The 27,991-nt window shown below is 41.8% G+C and overlaps 1 protein-coding gene across 3 annotated transcripts; it reads left to right on the top strand.

Annotated features, from left to right (window-relative positions):
• The first annotated feature begins 65 nt into the window (after positions 1 to 65).
• LOC147181979 (TSC22 domain family protein 2-like) lies at positions 66 to 27,991 on the top strand. 3 transcript variants are annotated; one of them, XM_086097770.1, is made up of 5 exons: positions 66 to 1,968; positions 2,053 to 2,377; positions 14,698 to 14,772; positions 24,488 to 24,539; positions 26,934 to 27,991. In XM_086097770.1, the coding sequence occupies exons 1-5, from the start codon at positions 696 to 698 to the stop codon at positions 27,288 to 27,290; spliced, it is 2,082 nt and encodes a 693-aa protein (XP_085953896.1). In that variant the 5' UTR covers positions 66 to 695; the 3' UTR covers positions 27,291 to 27,991. The 3 variants fall into 3 exon arrangements, with proteins under 3 accessions (XP_085953896.1, XP_085953893.1, XP_085953895.1); XM_086097767.1 differs by having other exon boundaries at positions 66 to 2,377; XM_086097769.1 differs by lacking the exon at positions 14,698 to 14,772 and having other exon boundaries at positions 66 to 2,377.

Genomic DNA, 27,991 nt, shown 5'->3' with positions numbered 1-27,991 from the left:
AACACTAACCGCACTAGTCTACCCATCGTGCAACGCGGTAGCATACAACATACGAACATAGCCATCTTGTCACCGAGTGAGGAAGGTAACAGTGTGGCTCTCGTCGTTATAGCCTCTTTATTTTTTAAATAGTGACACTTTGAGACGTTGTTTTCCTCCCTTCCCTCGACCGCAGTTCGCTTACGGTGAGTGAGCGGTGAAGTGAGTGGACATTACGTGGTGGGAGTGCTTTGGAGAAGATGTCTCGCTTACTTGTTCCGACGTAGGGGGGAGTGTGCGGCATCCAGTTGGCTTGACTCGCTAGCTTTTTGCGAGGACTGCGGGGCCCTCCTCAGTCCTCTAGAGCTCCCTCCCGAAGCGGTGGAACACACTCGGCGACAGCGGCACCGACCGGGGGAGGCTAGCAGGCAAGGCAGGCAGGCCGCCCGCCCCGGACTTGAGACATCTCCGTCCGGTGTCCGGCGAATGGTATCCGCAGACGTGAAAGAGATGGCGCAGATTCACATCACTTCCTCCTAATCCTGAAATATATCGTCGTGTGCTGTTTAGTAACTCTTTAATCAATTTTTGACCCCAGAGAACCACAACACCTCCTGATGGACAGGACGTAAGTTTGCCTGCTGAGTAATTGTCACCCTCTCCTTTTTTGGTGGAGTAGGATATAGACATTAGAGGTGAGGAATCAGCTCGCCACTATGTCGAAAATGCCGGCCAAGAAGAAGAGCTGTTTCCAGATCACAAGTGTGACTCAGGCCCAGGTGGCTGCCATCGGGACCGCGGATGACACGGAGAGCCTTGAGGACCCGGATGAGTCCCGCGCCGAGGATGTGTCGTCGGAGATGTACGACATGTCTCGGACTGAGTACGAGCCGGCGTGTGACAGGAGCTCGTCAGAAGAAGTGCTAAATAATGCTGGAGAGCCAGAAGTGACAGGAGTCGTGGCGCAGTCACACTTACCTCACTTCTCTGTGCTGTCAGTCAATCCCTTGGGGGAGTTTCGGAAAGCATCTGTGTCTAGTCCGGTTCAGCAGCCAGCAGGAATTGGCTGTACGACTGTCGGCACACAGCAACAGACTGCCCCATCATCCAGTCCCGGGCCTGTTATCGTGTCCGTAAATGTATCCCAACCCGCTACAGTGCCCAGTCCAGGTCCTCCTGCCCCTGCCTCCTCCACAGGGACTTGTACTTCCCGTTTCAGGGTCATCAAACTTGACCACGGTACTGGAGAACCCTTCCGAAGAGGCCGGTGGATGTGTACAGAGTTTTACGAGAAAGAGTCAGATGGTTCTGTAGTGAATCGCACTGTTGAGGGCATGAGGCGAGACGCCAGCGCGATGCCCGAGGCTGCTGCAGACAGAGACAGTGGGTTGGGGCAGATCGGCGGCTCTGTGATTACCCTGATAACGCACACAAATCAGGTTTCCGGTGCTTCACCGGATGTCAACCGCATGCACCCAGCGGAGACGTCGGCACAGCAGAACTTAATCACTCGGCAACATACTGTCAGCGGGTCTGGCCCGCAGATTGCGCTTACCAGTAGCAAGTCCACATCTGTCCCGGTCCAGCCCGCGGTGGCAAGCGTCCAGCCTGCCGCGCCACAGAGTGTTGGCAATGGATTGCCTCACATGCTGAAGTCCCCCATCTTGCCTCCGTCAGCCCAGACACAAGTTTACCAACTTCTTGTGGGACACCACCTACCTGGCCAGAACCAAACAGAATTCTATCAACAGCAGTCTGGCCTTGCTGTCGGTCAGTCACTGTCAGTGTCTGGTCAGTCCGCAGGGCCACAGACGATGGGACAGGCAACCTCTCCTGCTATGCCCCAGGGATCGACAGGAGTTCCCGCTCCCGGTCATTTTGGGGACGTCGCTGGCGGCGGATCAGTAAACCCCGGACAGACTGCTCTGAGCCAGTCCAGTGGAATGGGAAGTGTCGCAGGCCCTGGATTGACTGGTGGAGCGACTCATGGTCAGTATGCCGTCACTGGACAGCCCAAACCCCACGGCGTCCACCCCGGATCCCCTGGTGTACTAAATGTGCCTGTCACTGCAGCAAGCTCCAGCATGCCCCCCGCTGTGCCTACTGCTGTGCCCAGTGCCTCCACCACAGCCGTGCCAAAGGTGATGGCCGCTAGTGTGACTCCAGGTCAGATGAGCCAAGGCATAACAGCAGGGACGTTGGCGGGTCACAGTTTCCTCGCAGCCGGATTTGGACAGGTAGAGGGAGGGGGTGTAAGGAAATCGGAGGGGGTTGTCAATGCACAGTCGTTTGGGAAGGATCTGGTGAAGCCCCTCATGCCCGAGAGCCTGCAGCTCGCTGCTCCAACTGTCAACAGTCTGTTTGGAATCCACATACCTGTCGACGGGGATGAGGAGAGGTAACATAATATTTTCTTGCTGTGTACTTATTTGTCTGTCATACATCGCAAATTGTGGGTTGTTAGAAAGCTCACGTCCGTGGTGAGGTTTACATAATCATGACCATTCTGTTGCAGAATTGTTGTAACAAGTGGGGCAGTATCACTATATGGAAGTGCCTTTGATATCCTTATCAGAATCATTCGGTCATCATAAAAATGGAGCAGAATAATGAAACACGTACGTCCTTTTATCAGTGGCCAAACATTTGCACACATACTAGTACAATAATCCAACCATTCAGCTATTCTCTGTACTGCTGATTGGGGCGAGGGGTGTTTAGGGCCGCGGGCAACCTGGAGTCTCTTTGGGCGAGTGGCAGCGTACACTCTGAACTAGTCAAGTCTCTTAAAATGTGTTTGCTTCATGTTATGCCTTTTCCCCCCTTCCATTGGCTGTACCTGACTTTGGCACCATGAACCATACAGTGCTATGTTAACTTAAACATGTTTGTTAAATGGTAACAGAATCTTTTTTTTCCAGATTTTACTGCCCCCACCAGTTATTTACAAAAATAAGTTGAATTGATCATGTATATTCTATTTTTGTAGTCATATTGAATATTTTACACATGTCCACCCTGTCAATAGAGACCCGGACGTCACGTGACTATTTATTTGAACACGCCCCCCCCCCCCCCCTCACACACACGTGGCAGGAAAGTAGCCGCGCAGCGTTAATGCACTACAATGGCGTTTCTTTCCGCCCAAGAGCATTGACAGTCACTTTGATGAAAAGTACATGATATACATGCACGAAGTGGACAGGTTGGATTACCGATGAAGTGTCAGGAGTGCTTTTTTTTTTCAATTTGGCGACGCTGCTACGTGGAATTACCACCTCCTCTTACACCGGTGAGTGCTTTCAAATCTGATGATACAAAGGCTTTGCAAGTTTGTACAATTGAGATTTATTTCCCCTTTATGTGTGGTCAAAAGGCCATCAAAGTTAGCATTTCACGCTAGTGTTATTTATGTGCGTTAGCAACTTAGCACCTGCTAATTGGGCCGCGGCTGCCGTCATTTATGCTGTAAACGGTCTTCTTTATGGTATTGGTCAGTTATTAAAATCAACTGTGTAATATCTATTAAACCGTAGCAGCACAAATTAACAAAACAGATTATTTCCCCCACGTTTTGCGTGTGGTACAGGCAAGTTAGCATCTGCTGATTCAGCCACCATGTACAAAGTGCCCGATCACGTCTTTTGCCTTCATTTAATAACTATTCAATCGAGCTACATCAACACAACTGATTCAGTAATTGATTCGCCTGATATGAAATGATCTCTACACAAGCAATCCTCCGTCTTCTTGTTCACCCTTTTTATGGCTGCTGTGATCCATTGGCTACACATGGAGAATGCTCAATGCTTTTGTGTCTTCTCCTTGTGGCAGCTGGTCCACAACAGCTATCAATCATTGTTAAAGTGTGGCGTTTGCCGTTTACTCAAAGTGGCAGATATGTTTTCTATGCTGCCAAAATGGCTGCGCTAACGCCCATTTTGGGACGTGTGACGTCAACGTCCGGATCTCTATATGTGGTAGTTACTTGCCCTTTTAAGAAACTCAGTGACAATACAACCAGCATTTTGTCTTCCTTCAATGGAGACTGAAACAGTAAATATATACCCTTAATGTTTCATGATTTCCAATCCATTATATAATGCGTGTAATTGGACGCTGTTGAGCTTAACATGTCCACTCTGTCACAGTAAAATAACGATTATAAAAACATTTTGGAGAATCAAAATATATTAGTTAAAAGGTACGTTGTTAGCTTCTTAGCTGAATCATGATGCTAAGTGAACGTCCACCACATGCTCATTAAATGTTATCAGCCAAAAATGGTCGCCCTGTCAGCCAGCTCACATAAAGTATTTGGCAGTTAATTTATAAAAAAATGTTTAAGAGCTGGACCAATATCCATTTTTAACAGCATAACATGAACATTTATTTAATACAGTCAGTATGGACTTCAAAGGAATGTCTAAACTGTTTTCGGTGAAATGGGGAAGTCTCAAAGGCACTGTCATACTGACTTTGGGGTATGTAAATGTTCCCCTTGTGTGGGTTGGCACTATACGCCACCATTTTCTCAAAGTTAAAAAACAAAACAAAAAAAACCTGCAGGGACTTCGCGGAGTGTCAATGAGATGTGCAGAGGATGACAGTGTTTCGGAGGAAGTGCTAAAAGGAAGGAAATATGTCAGATGTTTCTCACTTGTACAAAAAAAAAAAATTGATGTAGTGCATGTGTAGAAGACAACTTCACTTCCTCTACTCACTGACTAAGTTTACTAAAAGAAATGTAAACAAGAAAGACATGCACTTTGAATTTGGAAAAAAGTGATCACTGACCCTAACCTAGATGCAACCAAAATAAATTGTTATGCCTAGAGAATGAGATGGCTCAAAAGATTGACATATTGCCCCTATTTAAAAAAAAAAAAAAAAAAAGGAAAAGAAAAGAAAATCAACACCATACGCCCACATTTCTTCCCTAATCCTGTTTTTAGTTGGAAAAATCATTAGTCATCTGAGCTGACTTTTTGTGTGTGTAAAAAGTACATCGTTGCACAGTACCGGCTGAAATAATAGTTAAGCAGTGGTGCTCTGTTTACACAGGGAATCTGTAATGATTTGGGGGATACATAATACATAGATAATTCTTACCCACACCATACGCATCATGGTGGACTTTTAAATGTATCGTGTTGTCACCCAAATCAATTGTTACAAATCGTACCTTTAAATCAGTGCTTTGCTAATCAGGTAAAAGCTTGGTGCATCTCTTCACCTTGTACTTGATAGTGCATACAGTAGTTGTCAAGCTCACTATCCAGCAGTTTGATGGAGGAATCCGTAATTACAGTAAAAAGGTAAAAAGCAAACTGCGCTATGCTCAGCCTAAAGTACAACTCAAAGCGGCCTTCATAAAGCTGTAGCTTTCAGATGCGCCTAAACTCCCCTAGATTCTGCCGTGCCATTACAATTGGATGAACTCATACCCTCCATTTAGCTGCTGCTTGTCTCCTCCCTCTTGTGTATTTGTAAAGCCAGGGCTTTTTGTTGCAATGGTGACAAATATACAGTTGTGCTTATGAGCACAAAAAGCTTATTGTTGCTAAGTGACAGAAAAATGCTATGAATCATCACCAAAATCCACATGCACATCTCTACTCATGTCAACTTCAACCTCTGAAAATATCAAAACAATTGCTACAGTATTTTGGATTTCATGGGCATTAAGCCTTTTCTCACCACATGCGCTCATAAGTTTAACTGTATGCTGTATTGTCAAGCTATCTGCTACTTTATGCAGCAGTTTTCTTCCTGTTTGCCAGCGCCAAATAAGGGCAAGCTTGCGCTATGCCGCCGTCATCTTTGGGCCCTACTTTGTGGTTGGCGCCGCGAAAACCAAGTGCAGTGTGTAAGCACCATTTATTGTATGCAGTTTACATTGTGAAGCCCCTTTTTTCCCCTCCAAATTGTGCTTCTCTTTGAGAAGACCCAGCTTCCTAACTGATAAGAGCAGGGGTCCCTTACCTCAGCAAAGCCCTATCGGACATGGACATGAAGCAGCGCTCTTTCCACTATGATACTATTTTGCTGATAAGAGCTCTCAGCGGGGTGTGCCGACCAACTGCACTTGTTACATACATTTTCTATACATTCCCTTTTAGGGCCCTCGTGAAATGCTAAAACGTATGTGCTGCATCTACCAGTAATATGTAACAGCTGGCTGTTGTGTTATCGGCGTAGTCAGGGCTTTGTACGTGCGGACGAGCGCTTGACAGACGGGCTGTGACAGTCGATGTGCAGATGAGGTGCTGAATTCCTTTTCTGCAGTAACTGTTGTACTCCAAAGAGCTCGAGGAAGCTGAAGAGGGAAACTTGTTGTGCATTTCCACAGGCATTTGAGCTATGCTTCAGTCATCCTCTGCTCTATTCCCACATTTCCTCCACACTATTTATTTTTCTACTGCCATGTAACACAAACCTCACTTTATAGCAAACACCCTTTACCTTCCAGCTTGATTCATGTTGATGACATAGAATGTGTTTTAAATAGCAAGGCTCACACTCTTCTGATGATAACAGTTTAAGTAACTCAGCACTGCAGATAATATAACCTCCTTCACCTTGCCACCGCGGTCCTTCAGACTAAACAGCAGACATACCGAAGGCATGAGAACCAAGATGCAGCTTGCATAGTTGGAATATGATTCACGCTGCTTTAATGTTTCCCAGATGGTTTTGGCAATCCAAGGTGTAAAACAACATGCAACATTGTAATAACATAATCCTGGGTTTGTAGAGTGATTTGCATAAACAATTTGTGTCTTGGAGGGGCTGGGGTGAATTCAAATTACATATAAGAGACTTGACAAGTCAAGGCAGTGTTTTGATTACCAATAGATGAGTTTGATGTGGGCAGCTGACTGGTTAGCACGTCTCCCTCACAGGTCTGAGTTTTAGGGTTTAAGTCTGCTTTCTCACACTAGGGCTGCTCGATTATGGCAAAAATAATAATTATAATGATTATTTTGGCAATAATTGATATCATGATTATGCAAATGATTATTTATTTTTTTGGTACAAAACTATAAGATCAAAATATTAAGATCAATTAAATAAAATAGAAGCACTATAATTATGTAAGTTCTATTTAGACCAAAAATAATTTATAGTAATATATATTTATGTTTGCAAAAGCTTGAAGTTGGAGTGCAGCATGTACATTGTGCTGTAGGACTATCATTTATTTTTTGGTACAAAACAAGAACATGTTTAAACGTAAAAAACAAATGAAGAATATTAACACTATAATTATACAAGTTGGATGATTTTTTAAAAAATTATTTTAGTTAAGAAGTTTAAATTAGTCAAATGTTTTTTTAAAAAAAGGTGCAAATATATAAATTTCAACACCTCAAATTTTTTATTAATTTAGCTAACTCAATTCATGTGCTGGTCACATGTTTTGTCTTGCATTATCACATCGTCCTGTTTCTGTCTGGTTATTTCGGTGATAAGTCTAACAGTCCAAAACAGAAAAAGTGCACTTTGGGGCCATTTTTACTCACCCGTTTATTATCTCAACTAAGGTAGTTAGTGGCCTGACACAGTGGCATACTGATCCTGGGTCAGCTTTATACAAAATACACACAGTATCTGATCTAAAATTCCATCTACTAAAATCTCCCATGACCCCTAAACTTCAAGCTAAATCCCCTTTTCCCATGTCTTCACCTGCAGGAGGGACTCGTTCAATCATGTTGCTGAAGATTTCGTTGTATCAATGCAAGCAAGCACCCAACCGCGACAATTCACTTAAAATGCGTTTAAAAAAAAACAAACAAAAAAAAAACGAGCAGAACCACAAACTCAAATGAAAAGCCTTATTAGTCGTGCTCTTAGATCACTAGGCTTCAGGCAATATTTTTTGCAAGTGCTCTTCTTTTTCAGGACCTTCATGTATATTGCCCCCTCTATGGATGTGCTTTATCTGTACTCTAAATCTCTACTTAATATTACTGTATAAAATGTAAAATTTGGCATATGTCTATTGGCCAGCGTAACTAGGAAAAAAATAGATTGCATTTGCAAAGTGGGCATTGTGGATTTTAACAGTGAGTGCAGTGTCTCACTTTGACAGTGGAACTGGAAACAATAAGCGACATGGCGAGTAACAACTCTGTAGTGGAAAAGGGCCATTACTGTCCATGTATGTGTATTGTGACTCCATTGTAAGAATATAAGCAATTAAATCAATGTTAAATTGACAAATAACTAACAATAAAACTAAGAAAGGCAGGTGGGACTAATTGCATCACACCAATTTCAGAGATAATTTTCCCAAAGGGACTAATGTTACTAGAGACTTACGCACCACTCTGTGTAGAAATAGGCGATGGCGGAAGGCAGGGAGGAAATCATGCGGAAAAGATAGATATGGTCAAAAATGTTGATAATTTTACAGAAGATAAAGTGCAATGTGTGTACTGCAAAGCAGAACTAACGTAGCATAGCAGCATGCTTACGATCACCATTGCAAGGTATCAGTGTTAGCCATTAAGAATGTACTGTAATGCCCAACAACTGGTCAGGTGACATTGCTGCTAGTGCATGTTCAATCAACAGTAACAAACCAAATACGTAAAAAGTACATTCATACCAAAAAACTTGCTAAACCCGGTGGTCAGGCGTGGACAAAATTCCGCCTGGGATAGACAATCTTTGGGGTTAGGAGGGGGTTGGAAAACGTCCAGCGACTGCTATTCGTCGTTCATTGATGTGGGAGGTCAGTGAGCGCATTTGGGGGGGTGGGAGGGATTTACTTAGCCTGGTGGAGGGCAAGGAGCAAGGAAAGCCTGGTGAGGTGCCAGGCTAATAAAACGCTGGATACACAAGCTACTGCGGTCCCAATTGACGCCCAACCCAAGCATTGAATTAGCACTTAGACTGGCTAAAGCGTAGGTGTCAAACTCTGGTCCTGGTGGGCCGCAGTCTTTTGGATGTTTCCGTTCTCCAACACAGCTGACATATGATCAGCTCATCAGCAAGCTCTGCATAAGCCTAATAACGATTCTGCTGATTGGAATCAGCTTGTGTTGGAAGAGGGAAACCTCCAAAACCTGCAGGACTGCGGCCCTTGATGACCGGAGTTTGACACCTATGGGCTAAAGGATAACGCCAGTTAAGCGCCAGCCCCTTACCTAAGATCACAACAGCCAACTCTGAAGTGCACTCTCATTCGCTGACTCCCATGTAACTCACCAGGCCAGGCCACACTTTTTAAAGCCATACACTGAGTCACAGATATTTTTAGTGTGGAACATGAGGATGCCAACGCCGTGTTGACACCCAAAATACCTGCACCTGACACGCAAATTTTGTTGTCTAACGGTGCAGGGCGGCAGGAGTGGACCGTGGCGGCGGCGGCCCCGCGGGGCGGATTATCGGCCTCTCGGCCACCTGCTCGCCGCAAGCGCCACTGCCGGTCATCCCACAGCTTTGGGCCAGCTGGGCTTCCGCGAGTACCGAGACCATGAAATATGTCTGGTATCGGCCCGATACCTGGTATCGGTACTCGCCCATCCCTAATTAATGTGTGAATAATGCAGACTTTTCACACATTATTTTTGTACATTATATTGTTTATTGTTAGATTTTATTTCCCTGTGTGAAGTTTGATGATTTAAAAACAAATATGATATGTGAGTCCCATAGTGGTAAATAGGGGTGTGAATTGCCTAGTACCTTTCGATTTGTATCACGATTCTACGGTAACGATTCGATTAAATACAGATTAATCCCAATACGAATCTATAAATTGATTATTGCGATTTGTTGTTTTTTTTAAACTCACATTTAGAAAATATTAATCAGTAAACTTGTACATGTACGCTGTAAGATTTGTATGAAAATTCAGGTTGCAGTCTGTTTCATGTTTGAACAGCACTGACATCAAATATTAAGGCTTAATGTTCCATTAATATAACATTCTTCCATGCTTAATGTGTAAATCCTAACCCTAAGTAAGACGTTTCGTTGAATATTCCCAAAATTGATGTTTAAAAATCGATTCGGCCACATATTGAATCGATTCGAGAATTGCGCGCGAAAATCGATTTTTTCTAACACCCCTAGTGCTAAATAGCCCAATAAAAGTTTTCATCTCTTGCGCAGACACATGAGGCAACTGACATTTTTGCCCTAGCCTGAGTGTGTTGGCTCAGGTCACCGTAAATATTGGTTTTAATACAGAGGTGCGTCCAGAGTTCTTCAGTAAAAAATAGGGGTGCCATAAATTAGTGCGTTAATTTTTAGTTAATTTAAAGTTCCTTTAACATCACAATTTTTTTAATGCGCGATTAATGACGGCCTCTTACTTGGAAAGCCTCTACTGGGGGAATTCCAGTCACAACGCAGCAGACATGACCACGTCAAAATTTATATTATGTATATATTTGTGGAGACTGGGTCAAGTTGTATTTTACAATTTTAAGAATTTCACAAGTTACTTTATATTAAAGATTAGGTGGCTCTTAATATGAAAACAAAAATGCACTGAGCTGTCACCAACGTCTCACAAATGCAATTATGCCATCTAGTGGCAGAATAATGACCAACACAAATCAATATCACACTAGTTTTTTACAGTACCGTACATCTTTTTAATTTGAACTCAATTTGATTATTATGAAATTACTGTATCAATGACTAAAAGATGCAGCCATTTAAAACATTTTTTTTTCCACTTTCATGTTAAGGAGTATGAAGACTAATTGTACATTTTATTATACATTTAGAACAGATTTAAAATAGATCAAATTTAAGATTAATCGTGACTTAACTATTGAAGTCATGCGATTAATTACGATTACAAATTTTAATCGCCTGTCACACCTAGTAAAAATTTAACAACGGTGTAGCATCTGCGGATATATTTACCTTCAACACGCCGGGCGCCGTTGTAATGTTGTTATTACGTTGTAATAACCTCGAGGAATTGAGTGGTCATTCGTACTCCATTCTGTTTCAAAGCTGTCGAAATATTCAACATCCTCATTTTCTACAAACACATGGCTTAACAATATATCATTGGCGACTGGTTCCATTGATTCAAAGTCTGCGTCATCCATCACTACCGTAATTTGTTTCATAACTCCCGCAAATCTGCATCAGCAATGAATGCTTGAAAAAATTATTCCAGGAAATGCTACGACGTGCACGTCACCCTCACGTGTATATTCTGATGCATTTCATCGACTATAAGACCGAGAATTGGTTGGAAAAACAAAACAAAATGACATCCACTTTCCAGGCTTTAAAGGTAGAAAAGCACAGTAGTGCTCCCGGCTCTAGTGGTAGAAATGCGGTAATACACTCCCAGCCTGAATGTGTAGTAGATTCCTGTGCTTTAAACAAGGTGATATAGTGTACTGTGCTGAGAATATAGTTTTCATCTGATTGAAGTGGCTTGGAAGTTTCATGAGACTTTTCACTTGATTTGATCTGTTTGTCCAACTTTAATGCATAGCACTCAAGCTACTTTCTGCTGTAGCAAAAACAGACACGTTTAATTTATGATCCAACCCAACCCAATATTCTGTCGGTCAGTATTTAGTCTCATGCTCTAATTTCATCCTTCTTTTGTCTGAATGACTTCATATTTTTAGCTCTTGCTTTCTGTTGGAATGCGTCCTGTGCTCACCAGTTAGCTGGTGTGTAACTTCTTGTTTGTCACATCTTCAGATAATTCCCCTTGGAAGTGGACTGTGTAAATGTGACAATGACTAGTTGGTAGCCTGGGATTTCCCATGCCCTTTCTCCTAGAATCCAGATTATCCTTTGCAAGAAACTAAAACAAGGCAACCAAACCAATTCAAATAAGTTTGACCTACTTCTTCTCAGTGGCAAGTGAATGGATGTTGTTATGGACGCGAAGCCTCGTGAGTACCGGCAGTGGGAGCTTTCAACACTCCATTTAATCCCTCCCCCTAGCCCACCTGCACCCCTTGCATCCCGTCCCGATTACTCTACCTGTCCATCCAAATATCCATCTACACTCTAACTTTAAATGGCCTCAATTCTTGAAGGTTTTGAAGCCTTGACTAGATGTCTAGGATTTGTAAGTTTTCTAAATGTGTTCGTTGTTGGGTGTAGGGACACAGCAAAAAAAAGAAGAGTAATTGACTTTCCCACGGGAAAATGTAAACCACATATCGTCTTCCTAAAATAATAACCTAGGTCTTGTTTTATTTCTCTTCTACAGAAAATACAAAACGACTGAACTGAGATTGATTGCTAATTGAATTTGTTTTATAATTGCGTGATCTGTCATCTGAAGGTGTAGGCCAGGGATAGGCAACCCTGGACCTCGAGAGAAGCAGTCCTGCGTGTTTTAGATGACTCCCTCCTCCTACACAGGTGGTTCAAATGATCAGCTAATCAGCAAGCTCTGGAGAAACCTGATAGCGATCCTCGAGACATCTAAAACACGCAGGATTGCAGCTCTTGAGGACCAGGGTTGCCTACCCCTGGTGTAGGTGATGCCAGCAGAGATGTGGCCAGCATCATGAGATGATTTAGGCCCCCAAAGAAAAACAAATTTTTGACCAAAATTGACTTCTACCATTATATTTTGCGCGGTGATGTTTTTTATTAGAAGAAAAAAGAAAGAAAAAAAGAGCGTTATCTTCCTGTACAAACCTTGTGTATTGGCTGTTGTCAGATTTTGATAGTGTATCTAATATTGTGGCCATTGAATATATCATATTTTTTCTCCTCAAATTAAACCTTTGTATTTCCTTGCACACATGTTCCTGAAAAGCAGGAAGGCAAATGCAGCTGAGGGTTATTTTCATCTTTTGCCGGTTGTAATATTTGCTTTGGGGCAGAGCCTAGCTGAAGCGGCTCTTGTTTATGTGTCACTGTAGGTCAGAAAACTAGTAAATCTTATTCACTTTCCTTTCTTGAATTAACAAAATTGAAAGCAAGATTATCTTTATATTCCTCGAGTTGATTTCAGGTACGGATGGGACGGTTCGGTACACCCTGGACGCTACAATACACCCTTATGGACAAAAGTTTTTCAGTTTTGCAATTCACTTTACATTGTCGCTATGTGTGCCTGTTGCATGTTCACACACTCACAGTTGTAACAGTATCCAGCTTCAAAGTGCAGCTCACGTACGCAGTTCAGTTGAGTAAATCCACTAATATAAGTGATGGATTTGAAAAATATGAAGACACAGCAGTTTCATTCAAATCTCTGTGGTCAAAGATGTGTCATGAAAACACTTTCACATGACTCGCATTATGTTGTGCCCTGCCACGCATGTTTCAACAACGCTTCCTAATTCCCAAACTTAATTTAACAGTTGGGTTATAAAGCATGGGACGATTGGTCACGCCTGCGGAGTGGGGTGCAGTTATGACCAATCTACCCACGCTCATTCCAACTGTTACCCAAGTAGTGTTTTTTTTAATTATTATATTTTTGTGTTTTTGCCTTTTTTTTAATTTTTTTTTTGGGGACATATATATGTGTGTTGGTATACAATATTTATATCATTATAGTGTGACGTGTATGCAATTAGCCAAGGAATGAGAGGCACGTACCAAGTATGTACAGAACTGTGGCCCAGAAATCGAGGCACGGATCATGCCGTCGGTTACCTGTACTGTCCCACCCCTAGTTTCATGTATTGTTTGTTGCTTGAAAAGAAGCGACCGTGACTCATTCTAAGTCATCTGACCGTGATCATTTCAGCCCATTGCTGGCTTTTTCTGAGCTCTAGGGTTTATTTAAGCTGTGAAGGGAAAGTTTGTCTCGGGGGTGCGGCGTGGTATTGCACGTACGTGTGTGTGTTTAGGGTCTTAAGCATAGTTGCCCACAAAGTAAAAGTGTGCAGAAGTATAGGGGCAGGTTTGTGAGCGTGTTTAGTCATGAGGTAATGTGAGGAAGAGAGTGTGTGTGTTAAGTTTCTAGGAAAAGAGCCTTGTGTTTGTGCTTACACACATGCTGTAAATCAACTCCTTATTCCTGTGTGTGATGTGCGTATGTGTTGAGCTGATGTGTGTCCACTTTCTCTTGCGGGCGATGGGACAGTGTGGGGATTTCCTTTTCCAGCGCACATCCGGCATTACTGCAGGACACAGTGTTCTTGTAGCCAAACATCAGGAATATCTATAGGTACACAATAAACAACCATCCATCCATTCATTATCTGAACCGCTTATCCTCACGAGGGTAGTGGTTGTGTTTGAACCTATTACAGCTGTCTTTGGGCTGTAGGGCGGGGTACACCCCAAACTGGTTGCCGGCCAATCGCAGGACAAATAAACATGATACTGTGATGTGCACGAGCCAAGGATGACCTCATACATTTAGCTTATCTTAGAGTTACAGTACCTAACAGTTTTTTTATTATTATTATTATTGGGTTACTGGTACTACCTTCATCAATTGAACATTTTGCAATTGAGGTTAAAGATCTTCAGTCAAGCTTTACTAGCGATGAACATCTTAAAAAAAAAAAAAAAAAAAAAAGTCGATGGAACTTTTTCTTACTTTGTACCTAATCCAAATCCAATTTTTGCTTAATGACATGTAAAGTATTTTCTCCAAAGTCACATAATAGACCAAGCAGTTGAATTGCATTGCCATTTCTAAGAACCTTATTTGCGATGACACAGTCGTCTTGTTTCCCTGTTTCAACTGTCCTTATTTCTTTTTCTTTCCCCTTTTCCTGAATCTGGCTGACACAGGAACCCCTCCAAGGCTTTCTACCAGGCCTTCCAGTCTGGCAGCAGATTAAGGGACTCAAAGGCCCACAGTAATAGGTACAGTACTATACTGGAATGGACTGACCGGGGCCTTGCAAGAGTGCCACAATGTGTGTGCAGTGTTCGTTGGGTAGCCCAGAGCTTTGCTGTTCGCCACATGCATGAAATGATTTTGGAAGAGCTTGGCAGCAAGAGTGGAATTGCCCAATAGACTTCTCAATGACATCTTTGTCTCTCTCTCTCCAATATTCTCACTTTTCCTCTTACACTTTGTCTGACACACTGTTGCGGTTGTACAGTGATACCTCTAAAGTTGATTGCGCTTCAAAGTTGATAGGAAACATTTTAGGAAAATATACCTTAAAGTAATGTGGGACAAGTATTTGATTGGTAAATTCTCCCAATGCAAATGTAAATGAATCTGCATCGTTAATAACAATAATGAACAGAACACAGCGCTTCACCAACATAACAGCAAAAACTCAGATATGATATAGGCGTTGGGGCACAAAAATTCCAGGACTGGTCTCACAGCAGATGTATTCCAAACCCAAACCACTACCTACAAATGTTACCGTTCAATGTGGTTTGGGGGCTGAACGATTAACGTTCATTGTGTAAGAAGAGGTGAAAGTTGTGGCAGGACAACATGTGACTGCTTCACCAGGACAACCTGCACACAATACCCTGAGCATCTGACAATTGCAACTTCCCTACTCATCTGACATGAAATTATATTTCTTTACAATTAATCAGCAACACTAGTTGGGTTTCCATCCCCCCATTTTTATTCGAATTTCCAAGAAATGCACAATTAAAACTGAATGGAAACGCTAGAAATTCGAAAAAGAGCCCACAATTCGCCCAAAGGTTTTTACGCTTAGAGGGGGTGGATTTTGAAAATGCAAATTTTGTTAACAGGTTTTGCAAATAACCGCTGGCAAGACCGGATATTATGTCACATTTACGTTTGTAGCCCCAAAGCAATGTCGGACGATAAAGTAAGGTATGTTCGGGGGATGACGAAACAGAAATATTTTTGGAGTTAATTAAAGAAGTGAATATTAATGCTATTTTAGATGGAAAACTGCAAAGAAACGCTACAGTTGATCAAGAATTACAAAAGAAAACTCATACATCATTGCATGGCGCAGTCGCTTCCTGGTCTTCTTCTGCTTTTAAATTACTGGTGGATCACATCTCTATGGTGTACAGGGGTATATGCTACGGAGGAGGCAGGACTTCCGACTTCCGGGTTTTCACACATCAGCTTTGTTTCTGGTTCCGGTTTGCGACGTGTGGGCAGCGTCAAAGTACTTGCGCTTCCACCTTTGTGCCCTTCTGTTTCACGTTCCCGTCGACTGGTGCGATTGTGTAGTGTCTGTCTCAGTTGTCCGAAGCCTTTCAGAGAGCTGAGACGCCCTGCGGGCGGAAGGGGCCTGGTTGGGGGGCGCAGGGGTGGGGGTGCGGGTGTTGAAACACGGCCAGCAAAGGACGGAAACGGCGGCGATGTGTGAAACCCGGAAGTCCGTGGCATCTACCCCATACCATGCGGTGCGGACTACAGCGGTGGAGTCAACTCTCAATATTAGCAAAAGAAGAACAGATGCATAAGTCGCATGTCCGCTTTGCGCATTTTCAGTAAATTCGAAAAAAATATATTCAAAACAATTGGATGGAAACCTGACTACTGTTGACTTGTTGCAACACTGAAAAACAGCTGTAAGCAATTCTTGCATTGTAATTCATACCACATAAAAAAAAAATATATTAATTAATTTTTCCTTTTGGACATGTTGTTATGACAGCTTCCAACACAACATATACTTCATTACAGCATCCGGAAAGAAAAAGAGTTGACGGGATGAAGCCAAGGTTTATTAATCTTTTCAAGACACACATTATTTACCAAGATCTTGATACCTTCCTTTCTTGATTTTTTCCCTTGTGTTTTAATGCAAAGTAATAGAAGTAAATCAGACCCATGTGGCGGTTGCGTTTCTTTTTCCCCCCACGCGTCATTTAACATTCTCGTTATGGCAGCGTTGAGAAAAAAAATTTGTTTCAAAGTGTTGAGCAGAAGAGGGTTAACAACGAAAAAGCAACCATGCGTGTTTAGGGGTTTTGTGGTTTCTGATAGTCTGGGAGTCATGAAGGCAATGGGGGACTTTTTGTGAGCTACGCACACAGACGGACCTACAAGTCCTTGGCTTCGCCTTATTTTTGTTGACGTGGTTATGGCTGACAATAATCGTGCCAAACTCTCATTAACATTTTTTATATTAATATTATTAGATCCATTATTGATTTTGCGGGTCATAGCTCTAATTTTTGGAACGCATGAATTGAGCTTGAATAAATGAAAATGAATGAAAACATTTATTCAGTTCATTTGCAAGATAAATTCAAATTTCAACATTGACAAACATGGACGGTTGGTCTAAATTGAGAGCTATCAATTGCTGTGGCTGGGGGCGGCACAAAAAGAACTGGAGGCAGCCGCCGCATAATTTTGAATTTGAACGCAGGACAAAAACTGGTTACAATTAAAATGGTTCTTGTATAGGTTAATACAAAGTTTTATGTCAAAGACCCCTGTACAGATTAGCAGTATTTCTATTTCCTATGAGTAAATTGTCTCCAAATCCAACCTAATGAAAGGTATGACTCTCTGGAACAGCTGTAGTTAGAATTCCTCTGTATTATTTTCACTATGTTTTTGTATGCATTTGGCCAAGTAGTTTCCACAACAAGCTGGCATCCACAATATGATTGAGAGGGGATTAGTTTAGGAAGCAGCCCTGAATAGTGACGTGTAAAACGCTCGTCTACTTTTAGCATTTGAATCAAGTTTCACTTCCCAGTAAGCAAGCTGCTCAAACCCTTTATAAACCCTCCTGGTCATATGATCACTCATATGGCATGAATGAATTTGATTATTCTCTGTGCAGTTCAGGTTGTTGTTTGGGATCCCTCATCTTGTTTTTGTCGGTTTCCAGAAAAGCTCAACCTTTAACTTGCTCATCTCGAGCCAAGCTTTGGCGCAGCACTCTGCTTCTGTCTGATAAACTAGTAGTATATAGTTTACAGTCACATTAGAAATATACATGAGTAAGATTGCACAAAATCTTTCGTCTATCCTTTTTATCAATGCCAACTCAAATGTCACTCACTGGAGCGCATACTTCTCCCAGTGAAAGCGTTTATCATACTGTATACATTTGTATACACTCGTGTGTTGTACGGTGAGACAATGCGCATTAATAAACACAGCCATAAGGAGGCTAGTTTCCATCTAAATTCCTGAACTGGTATGAAAGTCATTATGGAGGATTATGAACAGACAAGAGCTGCACTTATGTCATAGTGGCTGTAATGGTAAAGACATTGCAATATGTTTAATATCTTCCTTTACCTCTACCATGAACCAGATCTTGTCTCATGCACCTCCTCACATCATAAAAGCTGTAAACAAATGCCCTCCATACTTGAGCAAGAGGAAATTAAGCTGTCCCACAAATATACACAATACACATTTATACTATTAGCATGAACTGTATCACATGGGTACATAACGTCTTTATCCGCTTTCTTTAACCCCTCCCCCCCCCCCCCCCCCCGCATGTTGTACTTCATTGTATGTTAATTTGTCCCATTCAGGGCCACATTTTACAGTCTCGATGGAAGATGTTTGCCCTCAATGTTGACAATGATCTTTAATTACAGTGGTTTGGTCCATCCATTATGGATGGCATCGGATACGCATGAGGTTCTCATGGGACCAAAGAGCAGTCCTAACATTTCTTTCTATAAGGAATTTACTCTCTGCTAATAATAGAACAGCAATTGAATTGAACGCAAATTGTATTGAACGGAGTATTCCCAGGTGTTTTTACAAGGGTTTCCTCTTATGTTTGAGTCATCTGCACTGCTGCATTTCTATGGTTCTTATTTCATGTCTGACCTACTGGCCTTCAGTGCAACTATTTCTGATGCACAGCGGTTGTTGCAAAAAATAAAAGGCATCCATTTGGGTATCCTGTCAGTTTGGCACATGCTCCCAGTAGTGGATTTTTTTTTATTTTTGTTTTTAAGCACACCTACTTCCTCTTTCATTGTTCTTCCCTTCACAATAGTCTTCACTCCAATTCCCCTTTAGGCAAAGGGTCTTAGTGTATGTCATCTTTGGCAGGATAAACATGGCGTCGTCTGAAGCGCTTAGAGCTGTCAAAACAAATTGATTAATCGACAATCAATTATCAAATTAATTGACAACTATTTTAATAATCGAGTAATTGTTTGGAGCCATTTTTCTTTTTTTATTTAAAATTGTCCTAAACCTCTGATTTCAGCATATTAACAATAATTGTTCACTGATTTCTGTAGTGCTTCATGACAGAAGACTGATTATCTTCTGTGTTTAATCAAAATAAGACCATCACAGGTTAATAAACAGTTATCCGCGGGATAAAAACTCCTTTTGTAATGCACTCAAATGCAAAATTAAAATGAATATGATTAGACGATTAATCAATTGAATAATTGATGGGTTAATCGATTCTAAAAGTATTCGATAGTGACAGCACTAGAAGCGCAACAACCATTAACATGTTATGCTGTATGAGCAAAGAGGAACACTAAGGTGATTATTTCAAAGTATTTTTATTTAATATCTACCGGTATTCTTCGTGAGCAACGTCACTCTTGGGAACCGGAATTTACAACAACAAAAAAGTTTCTATTCGGGTAGGCATGTTGAATTTACTCCATAACCGCCCTCCGCTACAGTTTTTATATGTACGTTTGTGTGTTTACTACACTTCCACACATGTGTCTCGCTTTTATGACGTCATGTCCGCTCATCGCTGATTGGATCTCTTCACTGTCCGTTTGGTTAGGTTTTACCCGCCTCAGAAATCCGCTTGATTCCGACAGTGACCAGACTCTGTTCCAGCGATATGAGTCTGGTTTCCAGGCTAGGTTTTGCTCCCATATACCCACGACTCTTTCTTGTAGGAATTTTAATTGATAGCTCTATGGAAAATAAACTCCGCAGATGCCTGTTATAGGAGAGGTGTTGCTTGTGCGTAATCAATGGCAGGGAAAGTCCACTTCCTCATTAGCAGTCTCTTATCCTAGTAGCCCCTTGTTGGGTGCTTGACCTTGCATACATGGCCGCTGTTTACTTTGTACACTGTGCCCGACCGACCCAGTGAGTTACACTGTGAGTTTTGTTTTGAAAGTCAGCCACTCAAACAAGCTCTTTCTTAGTTTGACATGAGATCTGTAGTTTTAAACAAGTTCATGTGTGTCAAGGAGAGTCTGGCCTAGCTCTCTCGGGCTTACTCTCTTTCGCTCTACAAAACACACAAGTCATTCACGTTGTTGCGTCAAAAGTCTTTGCCTTGTGCCAGCTATTCCTGGAAGTTCAACTCTGAGTTCCAGATGCTGTCGTAATATGCGTTTGGCTTGATCGCCATCCCGCCTTGCTTTAAATAGATTTTCAATCACACACCTAATTATTTTAAAGACAATGCAACTGAATCGTGTCATACCGATTTTAATCTGCCTCGTATTCTTGCTCACATAAAACGTTTTTGGCCTTTGAGTTTGGGCTGAAGTCAATGGTTGAGCAGTTCCAGCTATCAGCTGCTGTGTACCTACAGTATGCTGTGATTTATGCCTCACAGAGCTGTTGTGTTATGTGGGATTATCATGAAATGTGATCAAATAGAAACTCCTTATGAGAGGGAACTCGTTTCATTTGTCAGGAAAAACAACCACAACAGTTGGTCAGTATTTCTTGACTGTGTTTAAATGTCATCAGATACTTCAGGTAAAAAAATAAATAAAAAATGTCACTCAGAATAAAAAACTAAACTAAAAAAGAACTGTTAGTAGCCAAAGTTATTCTACAATTTTTTTCCGCTGCGATGACGATGTTTGAAGTATATTCTCAACCAAAATTGATGCACCATCTGTTCAGATTTTTTGGGGGTTATTTTACGAAGTTCACCTCAGAGAATTTAAATGCACGATGAAAAACGCCATAGGCAAAGATAACTAACATCGATGTTGCGATGTTATAACCCCTTAAGACCAACGGTGCAACAATATTATGCCGACCGACAATAGCACGATGCTCACAGGCATATTTCTTATTCTCTGAAAGGAATACAACATAAAAACATAACATTATACACTATATATTTCTGAAGCATATCGAGCACTTGAAAAATCTTGTATACTGATACCCCCCACCCCTCCTCTCACCCAGAGTTAGGGACGTGTGGCTCCTATAGTGTACATTCCTGCATGTGATTTATATGAGTTGTGTGTGTGTGTGCACGTGCGTGTCTCTTTAGGTTGAGAGTCACTGAACCTCTCATTCGCCACTTTTGCCTTTTCCGCATTGCAATGACTTGGCACGTAGCCCACGTCAGTCATCTGCAATGAAGTCGGTCATAAAAGACAAATGATGTGACAGTTGGGACAGGGGAGCATCGTGTACGGTGTAGCACCCTCTGTGCAGCCTATGGTCTTCTGAAAGCCCTTTCTGACCTCACTCCCATAAAATTAAGGAACTGAACATCTTGTCCTGAAAGGGAGAATAATTGGGTGTTTTTGAAGTAATGGGCTTCTTTTTTACCCACCTCGGTGCTGCGGACTGAATCCAAAATGGTATTTTTTTAAGCTTGACTAGATTTTTTTGTAATGGTATTAGACAGTTAAACTGAAGAAAAATTCTGCTCCCACATAGGCCAAATGGACATTTTTATTTGACCGGTGATTGCCAACTACCTGCTATTCAGGTGTGCCGCGGGAAATACAGCAATCTGATTTAACTTCATACTTTAAAATTATTGACTACACATCATGAATCTTTGTTCACCTATCTAGTATGCAGGTGACAAATTGAACAATTAAATAGCGTTGTGTGTTGAACTCAGTAGGCCCAGAATTCACACAATACAAATTTGTAAGTAAATTGAGACATGAGCATGAATACGTGTCCCCCGCTATTTGTGATTGATAGGGCCTAAGCCCTGGCCTCAACAATAATGAAGTCATATTTACAATTACCTATAAATGCTACAAGATGGCAGCAAAGCACTATATTGTACGGTCAGTGCAAGGCCTGTCCAAACGGCATACCTTCTTGGCAACAAGAGTCAAGATAATGGCGCTAAAAGGAGGAATATGCACGAAAATGGCGTGTAGATTTTTAATTGAATAATCATGGATAGGTTCGAAACAGTTCAACCAATTCAGGGTGTACCCCGCCTATTGCCCAAAGCTAGCTGTGATAGGCTCCAGCACTCCTGCTGGCCTTGTGAGGAATAAGCGGTTAAAAAAACTGATGGATTTGAGGTTCGAAACAAAAATCTGCAAGTCTCAAATCGCAAGTACAGTATGTATGTGTGCGGGAACACCGTATGTACTTTTTGTGATAATGTTGTTTGGTAGTGTGTCATTGGATTTTTCCTGTGTAAAATGTGTGCCTTGGCCCAATAAAGGTTGGGAAACGTTAGAGCATCATTAGTGGACTGTAGATGTTTGCATCTACTTGCCGTCATGACAATTTAAGTGTGTTGGTCAGGAAGCTGAGTGCTCATTGCATTGAGGTGATTTGCTTGAAAAAATTCTAAGGTTACTTTTGCGATCATTAAAAATTTGAAATCCGGAAGAGTTAGTAAAAAGTGATGTTCGAATCACTGCAAATTGCAGAATTTTACTGTCACTGTGATTGTTAAGTCACGGATGTAAGGTGCTTTGTGGAGTTTGTCACATTTTTTACTCACAACTACCACCTCTGGCCTAAAGTGTACCTGCAGCCTCTGTGTTAAGCTCGTGCGTGGTGCGCGTGCACGTACGTGCGATCGAATAAACTCTTCATTTTTTCAGTTTTCTTAGAGTTTGAGCTGGATTTTGGGCTGTGCTATTTAATTTTTTGCTTTTTCAGTTTTCACCCCAATTGTGCCGTACGCTAACACTAAATGACTGCGGGGACAAGCATGACGTCACCCTCCACTACCTCACCCCTCCCCACCCCAGAACACCCCACAGTTTCTGTGTTCGCCCCAGACACTCCACACTGAAGAGAAGATACAAGCTGATAGGCGCAGTCACTCTTTATACTCATTTTGGCATGCATGATGTAGAATTATTTTTTTACATTTTAAACTCCACAATGCATATTTAACTAATGTTGCCTGAATATATTTCTGAGAAATCAGAGGTGCTTTGTTACAAAAGAGCCATTATTTACTTTTTTGAATATCAAAAAATAAAATAAAAAGATTCCCACATATTTGTGGTGTTTGTGATTTAGCTAAGTTCACACTGAGGCTGCGACCTAATACCACAATAGCAATTAATATGACATCTAACTTAGTGCAGTTCTGGTCAAATAATATCCTTTTTTATGATGTCAGAGGGTTTAGTGCCAGAGGCGGTTGGAAATTAGTGGTGGCGGCTTCATGCAAATTTTATATGCAGCAAAAAAAATCCCAAATTCACGAGGCAGCAGAAATGTTTTTAATTTTAATTGTCCTGTCAACCAACAGCAACATGCAGTTTTACTGTTCTCTTTCTGGCCAGTAGAGGGCAGTCAAGGTTCATTCATCAGGAGTCAAGGATTTTTTCCAATGGGAAAAAAAAGCATGTTCAAGCAAAATTTCTGTCAAAATCAACTTGATGTAAAGTTAAGTCCTTAATTTGATTATTTGTATTTATTTTGGCCAATTCTTTAAAGGGTATTTACTTGGTGAATGGTTGGTTTTCTGGATCAAAATCACGAGGTTGTGGCAAAAGGCTAGTGTTTGAGGTTTTTTTTGTTTTTTTTTAGGCTTAACTGTTAATGTTCAAACTCCGTCTAGTCGGTTACAATAAATGTCGTTTTTGGGAATAAAACCTCTATCTTATTTTTGAACAGTAACTTCTGTATTTTAATGTAAGTAATGTAAGGGGCAGACAAAACAAGTTTTACTTCTTCCTGTCCCCTTTCATTCTTTTGCTTTACTTTGAATTTGAATATTGCTTTTTATTATTGTCTTTTTTCTTTTAAGAATGAATAAAATAACATTGATTGATTGATTAAGTCATGATGCTACTACTTGGTACTTTTTTTCGGGGGGGTATGTGGTGTAAAAAGTTACTACAAAGTAGCAAGCTTACTATATGGCGACGAGGCACCACCCTTCGTTCGTGGTGGGCTCATGTTTCTTTATTCTAAATGCGGTCACGCTTAGCACCACTAAATACCTCCCGTCCACCACCGTGCCCCTCTTTTCCCCAACTGCCCACGAAGCGGTCGGTGCCGGCAGACAAAGCATGCCGTGTAGATTTTCCTACAAGGTCCAATGCTGTCCCGCCGGCCCGGCTCGGGGAGGGACGAGCCCTCTGCTCTCCTCTCGTCCACCTCGCAGGTAAATTAAATGCTGACTGCACAACTGCCAACCTAATGGCTTCAAATGCTCGGGTGTTTGGAAATTGCTTTGAACTTGTTGGATTGGTTTGTCTGTCACGGTAAAATGGGAATGTGCCTTATTTGCATTAACCTAATCTGAGTTTCTGTTTACGACTTGACCCACATTTGTTTGGGAGTATAATTTGACCCAGATTAGTAAAATGAGAGTGTGAAAATTTATTGAAATCCACAGATGCTCTTTTCTCTTTATTTTTTATTTTTTATATTTCATTCATTATTTGTCTTTACTATTTCTGTTTTGTACATCAAAGTTGACCGGTTTTCTTTTCTCCTCTGTTTCAGTGCCTCTGGAACCAATATTGTTGCCATTGATAATAAAATAGAGCAGGCCATGGTGAGTACTCTCTTTATAAGTGATATTGAAGTTTTGTAGCACACATATTCTGTAGGGATGAGTATAATGATAAATTGTGAAATGTTTTGTGTCTGATGTCGCAAGATGGCATATGACACTGGCATCCAAAGAGTGTTTCAGATTATTCAGAGAGATTCACACATCCAACTACACATAAAAATAAAATAACTGAATTCATATGTATAATTCAGTGAATGCATTAGTAACGTTCACCATAATTGATCAAGGATGTTTAGACCAATACCCATCCCTACTATCCAGAAGTGAATCTGGATGGAATTATTTGTAATTTTCAACTTTAAGGCAGTTGTTCTCAAAATAGGGTTCCCATTCTTCCAGGGGTCTGTGAAATAAATTGGTGTGTAATTTTTAGGTTGTGATGTGTCACATAAATCTGACACTCGTACAGGAATAGTTTTTTTTAGTACAAACGGTATATTATTATTATTATTACTGGAATGAAGTAATATTCTTTTGAGATGAAAAGATGCTTTTGCATCATAACAATGTATTTTTCGATGTTCAGCACAGTTCCCTATTTTGTCACACACAACACAACGTAAACTCTTGCCTATTTTCAAGAACAAGGTTGACGCGCAGACCTAAACGAGGAATCAAGTTGAAAAGCCACACAGAGAAGTTAAGGGAAAGAGTAGTGGAAGCTAGACTCAGGACCAAAGTGAGTATTTGTGAGCAACAGTATGGGTTCATGCCTAGGAATATTACTACCGATGCATTATTTGCCTTGAGGGTGTTGATGAAGAAGTACAGAGAGGAGGACAGAATGAGCTGCATTGCGTCTTTGGCGATCTCGAGGAAGCCTATAAAAGCATACTCACAGAAGAATTGTGGGACTGCATGAGAAAGTCAGGAGTGGCAGAGAAGTATGTTCGAATACCGCAGGACATGTATGAGGGTAGCAGAAGAGTAGTGAGTAGGGTTGCACCGATCGATCGGCCTGACGATTTATCGGCCCCGATTTCCTTACTTTTGGAATCTCATCTCCTTCCTCAGCCACTGTCTTGTTCTGCTGAGATGACTAATAGGATTTTCATTTTTATTTGAGAGAACTACTTAATGTGCAGTTAAAACAACCCATTTGTATTATTTCACCGATATTGTTCAATGTTTTCCAAGAAAACAAGATTGGAACACTGAAGGTATATGTTACTTGTAATGAAAAAAATCGGTATCGGCAGGTCAGATAAAAAAAAAAAAAACGGGCATTGGACAGAAAATTGTGATCGGTGCACCCCTAGTCGTGAGCTATGCTAGTAGTGTGACAGAAGAGTTTATGGTGGAGGTTGGACTGCATCAGGGATCAGGCCTAAGCCCCTTCCTCTTTGCATTTGTAATGGATAGACTGACAGATGAGGTTAGACTGGAATCCCCATGGACCGTGATGTTTGCAGATGACATTGTGATCTGCAGTGAAAGTGAGAGAGGAATGAAGCAGGACAGAATATTTGTGCGTAACTAAGAGCCGGAGGAGGAAGAGTGAGGTGACAGGGAGAGGAGATAGCAAGGGTGGAAGATTTTTAAATACTTGGGGTCAACAGGAGGTGAAAGGGATCCAAGCAGGTTGGAACAGGTGGAGGAAAGTGTCATGTGATAGAAGAGTCTCTGCTAGGATGAAGGGGGAAATCCAGAAGTCAGAGACAGTTAGATGTTTTGGACGTGTCCAAAAGAGAAGAGAGAGAGAGAGTGGGTTTATTGGTAGAAGGGTGGCGAATATGGAGCTGCTGGGAAAGAGCGCGAGAAAAAGAAGACCAAAGAGAAGGTTGTTGGATGTGGTGAAGGTCAGTTGGTGTAAGAGAAGAGGATGCAGAAGATGGACTTCAATGGGAAAAGGTGACACGTGACCCCGAACAGGACAAACCAAAAGGAAATGAAGAACAACACAGTGTTAAACTCATTCTGCTCATGTTGTGTGTTTTTTTATCTAGAATTAAAGTTGCTAGTCGATTTCCTCTTCTTTCATCAGGGAAAAAAAGTAATTTCCGTTTTGTAGCAATTACCATTAGAATATAACTAAGTTTCATCATTATTCACAAATCCGTTTAAAACAGTGGGGAAAAGAGCTTTTTTGCAACATGGCCCTTGTTGATCTCTTATACTCTGCTGCCACCTGCTGGCCGTTTTTTGCAATAATTAACATTGCTTTAAGCGACCTCTTCAGGTCAGAGGCTGCAGCAAAGCCTTCTGTATGCTCTAGTATAAAAAAAAACGTATAAATAAGTTTGTGGGACCATGGCAATATTTAGAATGGAACATTTGTATACGTTTTTGGGAGCAAATGAGTTCATCACCAAACCAATTCAACTTATAAATGAAGGTGCCGCTATATCAGACGTGTCTTCTATTTGCCGTCAGGACCTGGTGAAAAGCCATCTGATGTACGCCGTGCGGGAGGAGGTGGAGGTCTTAAAGGAGCAGATCAAAGAGCTCTTCGAGAGGAACTCTGTGCTGGAGCGGGAGAACGCCGTGTTGAAATCTCTGGCCAACAGCGAGCAGCTCTCGCAGCTTCCCGCCCAGCCGGCGGCCGCTCCCACCGGCCCGACGCAGACAGCACCGCCGCCTCAGCCCTCGCAGCCCCCCCAGCAACTGGCAGGCGGGCTTCCGTCTCAAGCGCAACCTCCGCTCCAGCAGCTGCAGCAACACACGAAGGCCCCGCAGACTCATCCTCAGCTCGACGCAAGCCAACAGCAACCCAACGTCACGTCAGCATGAAAAACTGCGCTACGGGTGTAGACAACCACAAGATACAGTACGATTACAGTCAACCCCCGCTATTCACGTGGACTCGGGACGGAGCCCTGGCGCCAACCCAAAACTCACTATTGCCCTTAAAATTAAATGGCTTTCAGATTATTTGATTTATACAAAATGCACCAAAGTAATAACTACTTTTTTTTTTATATATCACCTCTAATAAAAGTGTTCACAAAGTTGACATCGCTGTTTTAGGCTTAACCCCGAATTTTCCCCCAAATGCTGAATCTCACAACATTTTTGTGAGTAATGTGCTTTCCTATTAGCCAGGGCTTTGGTGCCATCTTGTGGCATTTTAGGGTGTGGCCGAGCACAAAAATAAACTGAGATCTGCGGAAAGGTGGGGGTTCACTGTAGCGTATTTGATCTACACAAAAAAAAAACAAAAAAAAAAGTTTTAAACTTTTGTCCTCTTAGCCACCAGCTTGACCACAAAGTGCAGTGCTTGTATGTGCGTGCGTGTTATGTGAATGTGCGTGTGACTGGTCTTGGACTGTATGTATGTATGTATGTGTGTGTCTGTACTGTGGGCCTTTCCAGTGTTAATGCAATCATCAGGAGACAGAATGGGAGAGCATGTATCAGAGAACTCGGGGTGGTGTTTCTATTTTGAAACGTGTGAAAGACTGCGGGGGGGTCCAAGACTGATCTGAGGCCTG

The sequence above is a fragment of the Leptonotus elevatus genome, chromosome 1, assembly GCF_054856555.1.
Source record: "Leptonotus elevatus isolate MCC_2025b chromosome 1, RoL_Lele_1.0, whole genome shotgun sequence".
NCBI classification, from domain to species: domain Eukaryota; kingdom Metazoa; phylum Chordata; class Actinopteri; order Syngnathiformes; family Syngnathidae; genus Leptonotus; species Leptonotus elevatus.
The sequence above is the reverse complement of the archived record's forward strand: the minus strand, read 5'-3'. Positions and strand labels throughout refer to the sequence as shown.